The 16,706-nt window shown below is 42.1% G+C and overlaps 1 protein-coding gene across 1 annotated transcript in view; it reads left to right on the top strand.

Moving 5' to 3' along the window:
* Positions 1 to 16,706, top strand: part of LOC134603488 (potassium channel subfamily T member 2-like) — a 152,850-nt gene that overhangs the window by 67,543 nt on the left and 68,601 nt on the right. Inside the window, exons 2-5 of the mRNA XM_063449492.1 lie at positions 11,924 to 12,003; positions 13,415 to 13,517; positions 13,805 to 13,852; positions 15,876 to 15,924. Coding sequence (XP_063305562.1) covers positions 11,924 to 12,003; positions 13,415 to 13,517; positions 13,805 to 13,852; positions 15,876 to 15,924 — 280 coding nt within the window. The remainder of the gene's footprint in view (positions 1 to 11,923; positions 12,004 to 13,414; positions 13,518 to 13,804; positions 13,853 to 15,875; positions 15,925 to 16,706) is intronic.

Raw genomic sequence — 16,706 nt, 5'->3', positions numbered from 1 at the left:
AATCTGCCAGCTGTTCCAGGTAGTCAGTGCACCCAGGCCTTGTAGCAGCAGCAGGTGTCTCAGAAATATTTAATTCTGCTATGCCAATGTCATCTACATTGTCACTTTCGACTTGGTTGGGCTTAGGTGCAGACATACCCATCTTGTCACGACAGCTTGGTTCTGTAACTGTCGCTCTCTCTTGACTTAGATCAGAAGCAGCTACTTTGCCTTTCTTATTTTGACTTCGTTTTGCCACTACTTCTCTGCCTTGCTTTTCTCTGCCAAACTGTCCAACAGCTGGTTGCACTTTTTGGGTAGCCTCTTCTACTAAACAGTGCACAGTATTTTTTAGCTCAACTGGGGTGCTTTGCTTCTCTCTATTAAGCTCAGCTCCTTCGCTGTTGTCTTCTCTGACTCCCCAAGTCAGTCTGCTTCTCATGCCTTTAACTTGTTCACTTGGGTGAACATCAGCAGCTTCTGCTTCATTTTTCTTTCCCTGGCTGTATCCACTAGCTTCACTTGCACCTTCCGGGTGGGTTTTGCTTACGACCAACACTTGGCCTTGCGTACATTTATTTCTCATCTTTGCAGTTTTCTTTAGGATGTTTCTGCATGCTTTGGTCTTATCACCTTTACATGGTGTATTTTTACTTGTCTCATGCTTTATAGCACAAACCGACTTTACACAGCTGGCCTCAGTCACAGTCTTTCTTTCTCCTTTCGTTGCCTTGGGAAGATTTCTCAGTACCTTTCTGTTTCCAAATGCCTTTCCAGCTTTCTCTTGAAACATGCAAGATTCAGTGTCTGAGCTTGAAAATGTTTTAGTTTCCAACTCTTTTTCTAAGACTTCATCTGTTGTGATGTCAGCAAGTTTGAGGCTTTCACGTGAATCTGCAATGTTTTGATTTTCATATAAACACTTGTCAACTTCAGTAATCAGTTTGTCTTGTTCTCCCTTCGGAATCCTCTGACCTTTCCTACTTTGGCGCATGTCATCAGTGTCACCATCACTGCCTCTTGACAATTCCGCTTTGTCCTTTAGTTTTGCTGGTCTCATTACTACCTTTTTTTCTTTTGCTTTTTGTTCCTTGGAGGATCCAGCTGCCTTTTCACCCTCTTCCACATTATCACTACTTTCAGGCTCAATTATATCCTTCTTGCCTTCTGACTCTTCTGCGTGTTTCTCAACATAACGCTTTGCTTCCTCCATGCTTTTCAGCTTGCTAAAGACTTCTTCTACTGCCTCTGTTATCTTATGCAGGATGTCAGTAGCCTGGTTACGGGGTCCCTTGTCCCCATGCTCCCTGCAGGGGGCAATCTGCAAATCCTCAGTAAGAGCAGCTCTATGCTCCTGCTGAGCGTCCCTCAGGTTCTTAACCTGTGCAGCCAGGAACCTGTTTGTGCCTTGTTGTTTAGCGGTTGCCTCTTGTTGTACAACAGTTGCCTGCACCAGAGCCTTCAGCAGGTCCTCCATTATAGCACCACGCAGGTAACAGTCTTAAAGGTACAGTGCTACTTATTTGATTAGCAGGTCTGACAAAATAAAAGTCCTCAAGCAGACTACCAGATGACTGGCACACCCACAGACCCTCAATGTGCTACTGTGCCCGCATTCTCCACCATATTGTGATCCTTGTCTGTAGATAGCACGGTCCTCTAGGGCAAAAACATGCACAGTCCTTTAATTTTATTTTAATCCTGGCAACTTTATTCGTAAATCCACACATGAGGCAGCAGCAAATGTAACCATAAATGAAATAATGTAACACAAATCCCTATAACAAAAAGCCTAGCTCGTCTGAGCACTAACTCACATCAGATTCCCTATCTATCAGGGGTTAAACTATAACAAAATTTGTGGGTTTCACCAACCTAGTGTATTTGTCTGCTCTCAGCACTCCAGTGCTCTAAGCCAGCCTTGACTGCTTCCTTCCGCACTCCTAGTGCTCCAAGCCAGCACTCCCAGTGCCTAGTCTCCTTGATTCTCTTACTGGAGAGAACACCCTCTCTCCTACCTGCTTCCTGAGAGGAAGCCAGCAATCCCCCTGTACCTGCCCAGCAGGGAGTGGTTTATTCCCACTGCTACAGCCGATTACCTGCAGCTGGGCAGTGTGTTGGAGACAGTCCAAAAACCCTGGCCTGGATCTATGTCTCCCATGAAAACCACTAAACTGTGGAGTGGAGCATTGGCCCTCCCTTCTCTCCAAATACTCCACCCCAGGGGCCCATAACTAAACAACGCTTTGTGTTGTACAAAACACAAACTACATATACTCCCCCTGGGGTTAAATGGCTTCTCTGCCTTCACTTTATCACAACCTGAATACAGCTCCAATTTCTATATCACGAGAGTGAAGATATATAATCTGAAAGTGACCATTGCTAAAAACTTAACAAGTGCTAATATTAATAAAATACACTATTAACGTTCCTATATGTACAAATCTTTATACAGCAAGATAAATCACAAGATAATAAGTGAAAATTCCTACGGAAATCTCATCCAGTATACAGTAATAGGTAGTTCTTCTGCTTGCGGTTTGTCTTCCCAGGGTTTTCCTGAATAGTCGCCTATCAACTTGTAGAAAAGCACTCTTGTCCCGGAGTGTGAAACTCATCTTGACTTCCAGATGTGATCCTCTAAGGTTTTACTAGGTATTGCCTTAAGGGACTTCGTGTTCCAGAACTCTCACATACGGATGACAAGGAAGTTCTAGAGATGGTTCGTCTGCCCCTCTACTCCCAGACTTTGCACACTTTTTTCCATACTCCTATTCTGGGCTCATCAGTTTTTCTTTCTCCTACCCCTATCCATACCTCTTTTTTTTATACCAAGGCACTCTTCTCTTTTCTTGTCCTATCTCTCTCATACTTGGTATGACTTCTTTAGAGGAGGGTGAACTGCAGAATGAGCACTACTGGTTGACATCACGGTAGTCTATAACATTAGCGATGTCGGGTATAGTGCATTCTCCATCTTTCTTTGTCAGTGGACCCTGTATAGGGGCCAAGCCTTCAGTCCCAGCATATATAATGAATTATTGCTCTAAATTCTTATTATGATATCTGGAATTATTTTGTTTGTTTGCTGTTCTACCATATATCTCCAACCTTACCCACTGTTTACTTTCATTAACCTGTGTCCTTGCACTCTGTTACATGTTCTAATAAACTAGTGCTTGTTAATCCCTAGGTTGGGGTCCAACTATTTTAATGGGCTGTCATTTGTTGGAGAATTAATTTTATTTATCCTGCATTCAATAAATAATTTATTGTAGTACCAGTGCTTTTTCCAGGAGGGAGACTCTTTCACGTTTGGAAGATTTTTTGTAATTTTTATTTTGTAATTATTATATGAAAACTAAGGACCAAAACTATTCTAATATTGCAAATGGTGACTAATGACCTGTACATACTGTAGCTTCCTGCAAAAATAAAGTATGTTACGACCCGCTGTGATAGACAGTTACTGACACCAGGACTCAGCTGGAACCCTGTAGCAAAGAGTGTGGCTTTCAACATCAACTCTCCATAAGGACTAATCTTCCCTATGGCCCTGAACAGGTTAAATAAACTCACTGTCAGCATTGAAACAATTCTATGCCATTGGAGACCACTGTGAAAACACAAGGAGTTAATGGACTTTGTTATCTGGGGTGTAAAGGCGTATCATTATTATTATTGCCATGTATATAGCGCCAACAGATTCCGTAGCGCTTTACAATATTATGAGAGGGGGGAATTAACTATAAATAGGACAATTACAAGAAAACCTACAGGAACGATAGGTTGAAGAGGACCCTGCTCAAACAAGCTTACAGTCTATAGGAGGTGGGGTGTAAAACACAATAGGACAAGAAATCGCAATCAAACAAGGTGGGAGTGAGGGTGGAGGAGAGAGTAGAGTGCTGCCCTTTAGGAGACAGCAAGAGACAGGTATGTGAGATAGAGGTTTACGCTGAGAGGCCAACTGACTGCAAATCGTTAGAGGTTTAGTCGCAATTTGTAGCTGCGCTATTGAAAGTTTGAATAGCAGAGGGCCAAACCAGGCACGAAACGCATTTAGAACATTTTACCCTCAGGCTTGCAAAACGTTATTTATTTAACAGGGATACAGAGTGACAGCGTCTAACTGTGAAATGCAGTCAGTCGCCGCAAGGCAGGATTTCCCATAGAGGAATATCGCTAGCCTCTCTTGTCTACAAGTTTAGTGTAAGCAATTTTCAGGTGATTCACGACTGTTTTGTGGTTTCGCATAGACTCCCTGTTCAGTACATTAGGGAGTTTTCTTATATGGTGTCTACATGCCATTATCAAAGTTGGAACTAAACGGCTAAAACTCTCAGAAGACTGAGGTCGCTTACACTGAGCACAGAAGTGACACAGCAAACCTTTGTGAGTGTAGGACTGCATAGTGTGAAAGGACAACAAATGGACAAAAAGTATATGCTACCAGTGTTATTCAATTAAAATTTGCTCCAAGCACCAGGACCACTTCAATAGTTGAAGTGGTGATGGTGCTTGAAGTCTGTATCTGCAGCTTTTCAGCTTGAAACCTTGCTCATAACTTGAAAAAGCACTTTGCTTCCGGAGGGAGGGGAGGGGAGGGAAAGGGGGTGGGGGTAGGGGGAACTAGAGGCCAGCCCAGGAAGGGTTACTATAATCAAAAAGCAGTGTTTTATTAAAATAAATGTAAATATCCCTAGTTTCTCCCTTTTTTTCTTTTCCTAATTTTCTTATTTTTTTCCTTTTTTGATTATTTATTTTTGTATACCTTTTTAATAGAATTCTGATTAAATGTTATGTTTTATCAATCATATTAAAGTGTATGTTTAAACCTCATAAGAAACCTATTTGGATAGGGCATTTTGTTCTTATTTCTCACATTTAAAGAAACACTATAGGGTCAGGAACACAAACATGTATTCCTGACCCTATAGTATTAAAACCACCATCTAGCTCCCCCTGGCTCACCCTTGTCCCACTAAATATAGTAAAATATTACTTTTAGTCAAGTCTGCTGCTGCTGGCTCTGCCCCTGATCTCCCTGCTTAGCTGACATAATCAGAAGTGATTCTCTGAGCCAATCACAATGCTTTCCCATAGGATTGGCTGAGAATGTCAAGTAGGCAGATAAAGGGCAAAGCCAGCACAGGTCAAACACAGCCCTGGCCAATCAGCATCTCCTCATAGAGATACATTGAATCAATGCATCTCTATGAGGAAAGTTCAGTGTCTCCATGCAGAGGGTGGAGACACAAATGCCAGTCACACTGTGCAGCACTGTCCCAGGAAGCACCTCTAGCTTCCATCTAAGGAGTGGCCAGTGGCGATATCCCTAGGCTGTAATGTAAACATTGCATTTGTTCTGAAAAGACAGTGTTTACCGCAAAAAGCCTGAAGGGAAGGACTCTACTCACCAGAACAAATGCAATAAGCTGTAGTTGTTCTGTTGACTACAGTGTCCCTTTAAGGTCAAAATAGCAGAACTTGACAAAATTCTCTGAATCTGCTATGTTTTCAGTCCTTCTGCTCTGACCTTAAATGTTAAATTCACTTGTAATTCTTACTTTAGTAAATAACCCGGCTTGTGTAAAATAGCCAAGAAATGATTATAGCCGAGTTGAATTCTTTTTAAACGATATGTGTTTGCCAAAATTGATCCATTTGTAATTCAGTTGGTATAGTTAGGAATTTAGCAATTTCAAAGTGAATTGCAAATTTTAAATCAAAGCAGCTGAACTAGAAGCACAGCTGACTTTGAGAATATTTTTGGGTTATTATTTGAAATCCACTTTGAATACAGTTTTTATTTCCAACAAGACACACTTCAGTAAATAAATCTACACATGTATAAAACCACGTATGCTTACTTATAATAAATACCCAGTATGCCTTATTTATTCATTTTTAATGCTTCTCAGAAGCTATCGTTCACAGAAGTTTCACATAATGCAGAACTTCTATTTGATTCTTTGCTAGGTAACGATCTACCATTTGTTCACCCTTACTGCAGTCTGTTTTCACTATTTATTGCACTTAGCATGAAAATTAGATTTAAAAAAAAAATACAAACAATACTGGCCAATAGCAAAATTCCAATGTCAGTCTTCCCCAACCGACGCATTTCGTTACCACCTTGTACCTTATTTAAGGCCTAATACATTAAACGTGTTACAGGCATAATAAATACATAAAAAAAACATATTCACCAATTCATGATGATCCCGATCTGCTGAAACAAAACACAGGGGAGGTTCTGAGGAAAGCATTATAATCTATCACAAATTGCTAGGTTATTTATTCATTTATATATTTTACCTAACATGTAAATTCATAGTTTTTGTATTCTGCTCAAAACATTGGCTAATATTTTCACACCATTTTTTGTAATACATGCTAGATTATTTTTTTTTTTTTTGAGTCGTTTACTTCGAAAATAAAATAAATAAGTCCAAGCTCTGGTTTTATTTTCTAATTTCCTGAAGCCTATCTGGCTCATGAAAAAGCACCACCTTAATCTGTAAGGCATTTAAAACTGCCTAGAAGCGGTGTTAACTATTTTTAACAGTTCAGCAGATGTTTTGAAATTATTAATAGATTTCAGCCTCTCCTACCTGCTGTGATGCTCAGTAGACTATGAGCTTTGAGGGCAATACCTTAAGCCATATCCTATTTCTCACTCTAAAAAAAAATAGCAGGTATGAAATGAGAAAGAGAGGAAATATAGATGCATTCTGGAATATAGAATCATCACAGCAAACAAGGCATAGACAAGCGCCATACTGTCTGATATCCCATTGCTGGGATATTTCCTCCTATCAGAACCCAAAGGGGTTACAGAGAAAGATCAAGTATCCCAATTGTTGAATTTTCTCTTGAAGTTTGATATTTAAAAGGACACCAAAAATATATATACACCATGCAGTTTTAATGTATACATCATGTCCCTACAGTCTCACTGCTCAATTATCTCAATTATATTCAGGAGTTCTATCACTTTATTTATGCAGCCTTAGGCACACCTCCCTGCATGTGACTTACACAGCCTTCCTGAACACTTCCTTTAAAGAGTCATCTAATGTTTACACTTCAAAACCCTGCAGTAGCCCCCTATGTGTGGTTAAAGTTACATTTTCAGAGCAGGAGATAAAAACTTTTAAAGTAAGTTACATCTGATTGATAATGGAACCATGTTTTTTTTCATGCAGTCTGTGTACGTCACAGTCAGGTCAGGTGTGACTAGGGCTGGATAAACACAAACAATAGTGATTTAACTCCTAAATGGCAGATAATTGAGCAGTGAGACTGCAAGGACATAATCTATGCACCAAAACTGCTTCATTAAGCTAAAGTTGTTTTGATTGCTATAGTGTCATTTTAACATAACAATATAAAGGTCACACCAGAAACTTCAGTAAGAGAAATATAATAACAAGAAACAATTAAAAAAGAATAAATAAACCGCAATAATGACTCTTATTTTTCTTATGTTGCAAATTCTCTGCCAAAAATGATTTTGTTCAAATGCCATTTTCTTATGAATAAAATATAAACTCTGCATTTTTATACTTTTGTGCCTGTTATAAACAAAACAATAAAAAAATAACAAAACAACAAAACAGCATGGCTGTCAATGTTTGTGAATAACTTCCATGTGCCATTCAATTTATGTAGATTACTGTTTCTGTGTTTTGTAATGTCTCTTTTCTAAGCTATACTGTGTTATACAAACAAATGAACAAAAGGAAATTCTTTCTTTTCGATAAATAGTTGTTTAAATAAATACACCGCTAACACTGCAGAGGTAAATTATGTTGAAAACAATTGCATTGTTTTGCACACCTTTCTTTTAAATACCGAAAGTGGCAACATTCTGATAAAAAAAAAAAAAAAAAAAAAAAAAACTGAAAAAAAAATGAGTGAAAATTATTTTGGTGCTTAAACAGAATTACAAAAAAGGGACAAAAAAAATATAAAAAATAATTGCTCCACAACCGACGCATTAAAAGAGATTGTGGCAGTTTTATACATTCTAAATGAAAAGAAAAAGGGCTAAAACAATTCACTTTTGTGAATATATTTGTGCAGTAAATTGCTAGTCCTACACTCCTAAAACGTAGTTATTACTTCTTAATGTCATTTTTTTGTACTTGTTACTTCATGCCTCCCATACTGTTTTTCACAAAAACAACACACTCGATCTCCAATTTGCAGTTAGAATGAACTCACACAGTTCTGCTCTGGTATTGCTCATTCAACATTAAAGACTTCTGATTTCTGATTTCTATGTGGGTCTCCTACAAATCCGAGTTACTGGTCTAAACACCGCAAGAACCCCTCTATATTGGCTCTGGGTGATCCTCTGGAACTATAACTTGACTGAGAAGACAATACCGGCCGTATTAGTGGTCTTACAATCCGCTTCTCAGTGGTCTTACGTGCTTTCAACTTGCGCCGTTACAGTCCATAATGAATGCGGCAGCGAGGCTCATCTTCCTGTCCGCCCGCACCTCCCACGCCTCACCCTTCTGTCAGTCCCTGCAATGGCTTCCTGTAAGATATAGGGCTCAATTTAAGATTCTGGTTCTTGCTTTCAAATCTCTACATAATGCTGCTCCCACCTATCTATCCTCCCTAATACACAAGTATGTCCCATCTAGGCCCTTCTTGAGGGCTAACCCGTTCCTGTGGAACTCCCTTCCCTCCTCCGTTCGATGCTCACCCAGTCTCCACTTCTTCAAAAAATCGTTAAAAACCCACTTCTTCATAAAAGCGTATCAATTAAACTGTTAATAGCTCCCGACTGATTCCTCTCTTGCAAATGTCATTAGTCTAATGCTATCCTTACCTTTTGTGTCACTTTACCCCACTCTAGCATGTAAGCTCATTGAGCAGGGCGCTCAACCCCGCTGTTCCTGTGTGTTCAACTTGTCTGATTACAACTACATGTTTGTTCGTCCACCCACTGTAAAGCGCTGCGTTATTTGTTGGCGTTATATAAATAATAATATTAAAATTACATGCATTCACGCTAGGCTGACTTTCTTTGAGCATGATTTGGGCATGATTTTTTGCCTTTTTGGGCGTTTATGTGTATGTTATTTGTGCCAGTGGCCCACACTTTTACCCCACCCACCAAAATCCTGCTTCGCCGGACACTGCTGTTAAGGGGTATGGATTTACTTAAAGATGAAAGCAAGAGATAGGGTATGTGTTTTCTTATAGCTATATCCTGTGAGTTTCCCTTCAGCTCCACCAGATACATGACTCTTGGGAGGTATGATTGTTTTAGTGTTTTCTGTCAATACAATTCTATAATTAGGTCCATCATAATTGTCAGCACCAAGCCCAAAGGGCTCTTAATTTGGCCCTGACGGGAATGATTTTTGTGAGATATTTTACACAAACCGTAGAGCTCACTCCGTAAAGACGTGAAATAAAAAACATACAAACCCCAGCCTTTAATTGAAAGATACTCGGAGCTCGTCTGGTGATTTTCTGACTTTCTTAATTGCTGTCAATTAGAGCTAACATATAAAAATCTTTAAAAAAACTAAATCAATTTAATGCTTAATTAAATTAATTATATTTAATTTACATGTACACTAATTTACTTGTTCTTAGAGTTAATTACCAATTAGGTTGTACGTCTATTGACATTGTTACACAATTAATGAGTTTGACAAATTCAGACTTTCTTTGCGATTTGTCATTGTCTTGGTCCAGACACCCTCCACCTTACTATACAGCCTATTGCAATATTGCATACGCAACAAGGAATGCCAGGAAGATTTAAACAGACTGGATCTGTCTCTGTTAATGTCACATTTATCTTGAATCTCCCTTAGTGTTTAGATAATTATTTAATGATTCCACTATCTTCCTTTTGGTTATACACTAGTGTATAACCCTGCCAGTGTTAAAGTGGACACGGAGTCAGACTTTGAGCATTGGTACTCCAGCTCGAATCTTTGTTGCGCCACTAAGGGGGTGGTCATCCATTAGGAGTAAAGGGTCCTTCAATTCAACCTGAACAGTGATGGCATTGGGTGCAGATGGTCCAAGGATGTGATCATGCAATTATCAGGCTTTATTCACTACACTGAGAATTCAATGAGAATTCCAGGTGAATTTTAAATTTAAGGTAAAGTAGCTGAAATTGAAAAATTCTAGTCAGCTGTGTACCTGCAGTTTAGCTATTCTGGCCTTAAATTTGAAGTTAACTTTGAATTCTCACCTTTTGTGAATAGCCCTGTATAAGGCACGTGAGATATGACAAGACAGGGAATTTAACGGAATGTGAAGATCAGAAAACAGTATGACTAGGCAAGGTTTATGGACTAGATTTTAATGAGAGATTGCAGATTGGAGGAGACTCTTTGGATATAGTTTGTCCTAATGGTACGAAATGGTCTTTTGCAGTTTTAGGTACAATAAAAATACGTTATTTTTTTTTTCTGTTTTTTTCCTGCAAATATTTAATGCATTTTCTATTTAACACATTGGAGAAGAGGGGATGCTTGTAGCTCTATAGTGCCCCTATAATATATGTGTATAATTATAAAACTCTATGAGGGAGTGATTTATACGATGAAAATGTCCACGCATACAAGGTATATTGCTAGAGGTCACAACCTCTTCTTCAATTAAGATTGTAGAAATTACTACCCGATCACTTTTGCTACTAACAACCACACTCAATGGATTGGCTGAGCGACAAACCTGACTTTCTATAGGCATATCTTCCAGATGTTGTAGACCCCATCTCCCCTGAATCTTTGCCAGCATTAAGGCTGGAGCATTATGTGAGATATAGTCCAGAACAACTGAAGTGCAGAAGGTTGCCTATTCCTATTCTATAGGCATACCTATTAACCTATTAGCCTGAGCGGCAGGATTGCCATCTGGAATTATGGGGCCCCTTACAAAACCATTTTGCGGCCCACCCCTGGCGCACTCTCACATATACAGATACAAACTCACAAACACGTCCATATTCCCAGACATATGCGCACCCTCTCCCCCCCACACAAATACACACACACACACACTCTCTCTCTCTCTCTCTCTCGTGTAGACACTTGCAGATACACACATATACAAATAAACTGCTAGACACACACACACACATATATATATATATATATACAATGTAGATCATACAGACTTAAATGACTCCAAGTGTACTGACCGGGCCCCTGACATACACTGATTATTATTATTATTATTATTATTGCCATTTATATAGCGCCAACAGATTCCGTAGCGCTTTACAATATTTTGAGAGGGGGGGATGTAACAATAAATAAGACAATTACAAGAAAACTTACAGGAATGATAGGTTGAAGAGGACCCTGCTCAAATGAGCTTACAGTCTATAGGAGGTGGGGTATTAGAAACATTAGGATAGGAAATATCAAGTAGGAGTGAGCAGAGCTGGAGGAGAGAGCAAAGCACTATCCCATAGGAGAGCAAGAGACAGGTATGTAAGGGAGAGATTACTCTGGGAGGCCATACGCTTTCCTGAAGAGATGGGTTTTAAGGCCCTTCTTAAATGATTGAAGACTAGGGGAGAGTCTGATGGCAGTAGGCAAGTTATTCCATAGGAGAGGAGCCGCCCGTGAGAAGTCCTGCAAGCGTGAGTTGGCCGTACGGGTGCGAGCAGCGGTCAGGAGGTGGTCGCGGGCAGAGCGGAGGGTACGAGGAGGGGCATACCTCTGGATCAGTGAAGAGATATAAGAGGGCAGCAACTGATAGGCTTGCACTTATATAGTAATTCTAAGACATCATCATCAAATCATCCTAGAGAATTTAAAAAAACAACCCATAGTAAGTCATGTGATACTCAGATAATATACATGTATTCCCTTAACAAATGTATTGTGATTAGTTACACATGCAGTTATTTAATGTATTTATTGTTTTTGTCAATTTTCAGGGTTCAAGTCGAATTTTATGTGAATGAAAATTCTTTTAAGGAAAGACTGAAATTATTTTTTATAAAGAATCAGAGATCAAGTAAGTATTTAACAGTGTTCTAGAACAAAGACAGTATGCTTTCTGACGTTGGGGTAACAAATTAGAGAAACACAAAAGGCACATTCCTCCTCTGAATAGATTTCACGGGAGATCTTCCCATAGTCCATCCTTGCTTCCTCCCAAGTCTAAACATAATTGGGGGCTCGGAGCTAAGCGGAGGGTGGGATCGCTATCTGTTGTAGTTCTGACTGAATACACACAGGATATACTTTATAATTGGTACATTTATACATGCTGCCATTTTGTAGCCATGTACAGTATTTTGGAGGCCATTGATAGTCCCATTACACATAGGGTGACATAAACCAGAGAAGCCATGGTAGTTTTTGAGTCCTCCTCTCTATGACTCAGATCACATTTCAGTGTTGGTGTTTGATTCCTAATGTCTTCTGGAATTTGGGCCAGTATTGCATGAGTGTTTTCAACAATAGCCATTCATATTGTTAATTATCTAAAAATAAATTATGATTGACTCCTAATTAGTGACACACACTATAGCAATGGGACATGGAGTCTGTCCCACCCAGCTCAGGGTGACACAGACAGGAGGGAGCTATGGGACATGTAGTCTGTCCCTCCCAGCACAGGGTGACACAGACAGGAGGGAGCTATGGGACATGGAGTCTGTCCCTCCCAGCACAGGGTGACACAGACAGGGGGAAGCTATGGGACATGAAGTCTGTCCCTCCCAGCACTGGGTGACACAAACAGGAGGGAGCTATGGGACATGGAGTCTGTCCCTCCCAGCACAGGGTGACACAAACAGGAGGGAGCTATGGGACATGGAGTCTGTCCCTCCCAGCACAGGGTGACACAGACAGGAAGGAGCTATGGGATATGGAGTCTGTCCCTCCCAGCACAGGGTGACACAGACAAGAGGGAGCTATGGGACATGGAGTCTGTCCCTCCCAGCACTGGGTGACACAAACAGGAGGGAGCTATGGGACATGTAGTCTGTCCCTCCCAGCACAGGGTGACACAAACAGGAGGGAGCTATGGGACATGGAGTCTGTCCCTCCCAGCACAGGGTGACACAGACAGGAAGGAGCTATGGGATATGGAGTCTGTCCCTCCCAGCACAGGGTGACACAGACAAGAGGGAGCTATGGGACATGGAGTCTGTCCCTCCCAGCACAGGGTGACACAGACAGGAGAGGGCTATGGGACATGGAGTCTGTCCCTCCCAGCACAGGGTGACACAGACAGGAGGGAGCTATGGGACATGGAGTCTGTCCTTCCCAGCACAGGGTGACATACATGAGGGAGCTGTGGGACATGGAGTTTGTCCCTCCCAGCACAGGGTGACACAAACAGGAGATATTTGAGTATGGGCTTTATGTTATTAAACATTGTATACCGTCTCGACTTCACTTTCCTATATGTTTTCCAGGTTTAAGGGTTAGACTGTTTAATTTTTCACTGAAGTTGCTGAGTTGCCTCCTTTACATTATAAGAGTCCTTTTAGATGACCCAGCAGAGAACAGGGGGGCGTGGTGAGTTTCCTTGGTCCCCCTCCATGCCTCAATGCTTAAACTACTCGCTGCCATCCTTATACCCTTTTTCCATTCTTATTTCTCTTCATTTCTCCCATGGCCCCATTTAAAAACACTATTCGTGCTCACTATATCTCCCTAACTCTCTTTAAACTCATCTGCCACTTCATCTCAGATTGACTTCCCACATCGTGAGCCATCACCTATGCGTTTTAATTTCCAGCTTGACTCCCTTTGCGTTCCACTGCCTTATCTTCTACGTCTCACCTGCTCATTTCTCATTGCAGTTGGGAATGTTCCAAACAGAATTATTCTGCACAACATAGATTTGACTGGTAAGAAAATATATATATATTTTTTTTTTTAAATAAAATAGCAAGATGGAATCTGCCCTTCCATAACAAAGTTGCATAGACAGGAGTGAGCTAGAGGACATGGTGTCTGTCCCTCCCAGCACAGGGTGACACAGACAGGAGGAAGCTACGGGACATGGAGCCTGTCCCTCCCAGCACAGGGTGACACAGACAGGAGGAAGCTACGGGACATGGAGCCTGTCCCTCCCAGCACAGGGTGACACAGACAGGAGGAAGCTATGGGACATGGAGTGTGTCCCTCCCAGCACTGGGTGACACAGACAGGAGGGAGCTATGGGACATGGAGTCTGACCATACAAGCACAGAGTAATACATACAGGCGGGAACTATGGGACATGGAGTCTGTCCTTCCCAGCATATGGTGACACAGACAGGAGGGAGCTATGGGACATGGAGTCAGTCCCTCCCAGCACTGGGTGACACAGACAGGAGGGAGCTATGGGACATGGACTCTGACCCTACAAGCACAGAGTAATACATATAGGCGGGAACTATGGGACATGGAGTCTGTCCTTCCCAGCATATGGTGACACAGACAGGAGGGAGCTATGGGACATAGCATCTGTACCTCCCAGCACAGGGTGACACAGACAGGAGGGAGCTATGGGACATGGAGTCTGTCCCGTCCACCATGGGGTGATACAGACAGGAGGGAGCTATGGGATATGGAGTCTGTCCCTCCCAGCACAGGGTGACACAGACAGGAGGGAGCTATGGGACATGGAGTCAGTCCCTCCCCGCACAGGGTGACACAGACAGGAGGGAGCTATGGGACATGGAGTCAGTCCCTCCCAGCACTGGGTGACACAGACAGGAGGGAGCTATGGGACATGGAGTCTGACCCTACAAGCACAGAGTAATACATACAGGCGGGAACTATGGGACATGGAGTCTGTCCTTCCCAGCATATGGTGACACAGACAGGAGGGAGCTATGGGACATGGAGTCAGTCCCTCCCAGCACTGGGTGACACAGACAGGAGGGAGCTATGGGACATGGACTCTGACCCTACAAGCACAGAGTAATACATATAGGCGGGAACTATGGGACATGGAGTCTGTCCTTCCCAGCATATGGTGACACAGACAGGAGGGAGCTATGGGACATAGCATCTGTACCTCCCAGCACAGGGTGACACAGACAGGAGGGAGCTATGGGACATGGAGTCTGTCCCGTCCACCATGGGGTGATACAGACAGGAGGGAGCTATGGGATATGGAGTCTGTCCCTCCCAGCACAGGGTGACACAGACAGGAGGGAGCTATGGGACATGGAGTCAGTCCCTCCCCGCACAGGGTGACACAGACAGGAGGGAGCTATGGGACATGGAGTCAGTCCCTCCCAGCACTGGGTGACACAGACAGGAGGGAGCTATGGGACATGGAGTCTGACCCTACAAGCACAGAGTAATACATACAGGCGGGAACTATGGGACATGGAGTCTGTCCTTCCCAGCATATGGTGACACAGACAGGAGGGAGCTATGGGACATGGAGTCAGTCCCTCCCAGCACTGGGTGACACAGACAGGAGGGAGCTATGGGACATGGAGTCTGACCCTACAAGCACAGAGTAATACATACAGGCGGGAACTATGGGACATGGAGTCTGTCCTTCCCAGCATATGGTGACACAGACAGGAGGGAGCTATGGGACATAGCATCTGTACCTCCCAGCACAGGGTGACACAGACAGGAGGGAGCTATGGGAACTGGAGTCTGTCCCTCCCAGCACAGGGTGACACAGACAGGAGGGAGCTATGGGACATGGAGTCTGTCCCTCCCAGCACAGGGTGACACAGACAGGAGGGAGCTATGGGACATGGAGTCTGTCCCTCCCAGCACAGTTTGAAATAGTAGGAGGTATTTGTGAGACATGGGGTGACACAGGGAGCTCTGGGACATGGAGAACTTGTATGCAGTTTGTCTATATTGTGATCTTTATATAGTTTCCACTCTAATAACAGTCTATTTCTCCTCTCCTAGGACCCCTATTATTTGGGTGAACAGACCACTGCCTTTGTGGGGTCTCCAGGTGAGCACCATCTTCTAAACCTATGGCTAGCTTGATTTCTAGTAATTGCCCTACTGTTCGAACTCTCCCTTTCTGTCTCCTGGTAGTGTTAGCATTGGAAGCCTATTGCATATGTGCGACAAATCGCAAATCAAATGTCCCTGACTTGGTTCTCACAGGTGGAGCATCTCCTATGACTACTGTTCCTCCAGAACTGAAATGTTTTACATTGCAGTTTTAAAACTGGCCCAATTTAGTAATTTCAGTTATGTGTCATTGGTTGATTTGGCAAGCACCAAATGTATGTATGTTTGTAATAGTGTGTTTTAATTGGGTCAGAATTTTTTGGGGACAGAGACATTGCTTGAATTGAGCCAGCAGTTAATCACCATGATTGTAGACAAAGGTAACTTTTGCTTTGTTTCCCTATTCTTTTGGATGTAGGAAGCTGGATTCTGGTAAAGTTTTTAAAAAAGGTTAACGGTGTCAGGTGCCCAAACTGACGTGACCTTATTCTATGATAATGCATAGCAATGCTCAACTCCAAACAGCATTCACACCCATATTTTAATAATGCATCCTACTTTATCCCTGTATCTGTCTGTCTTTCCGTCTGTCCATCCGTCTCTCTGTCTATCATCTTAGTACCACAAATATTGTGAACCACATTTATAATGCCGCTCAGCCAGATTTCAAGCTGCCTTTGTATTATGGGAAATGCAGTATGGAAATATCTGGTGTGCCGAGGTTAGGCACTACTTATCAAATATCCTACCTTTATATTTGCCTCCTTTATTTTATTC

This window comes from Pelobates fuscus, chromosome 3 (assembly GCF_036172605.1).
Source record: "Pelobates fuscus isolate aPelFus1 chromosome 3, aPelFus1.pri, whole genome shotgun sequence".
NCBI classification, from domain to species: domain Eukaryota; kingdom Metazoa; phylum Chordata; class Amphibia; order Anura; family Pelobatidae; genus Pelobates; species Pelobates fuscus.
Note: the sequence above shows the minus strand (reverse complement) of the source record. Positions and strands in the feature narration are given on the sequence as shown.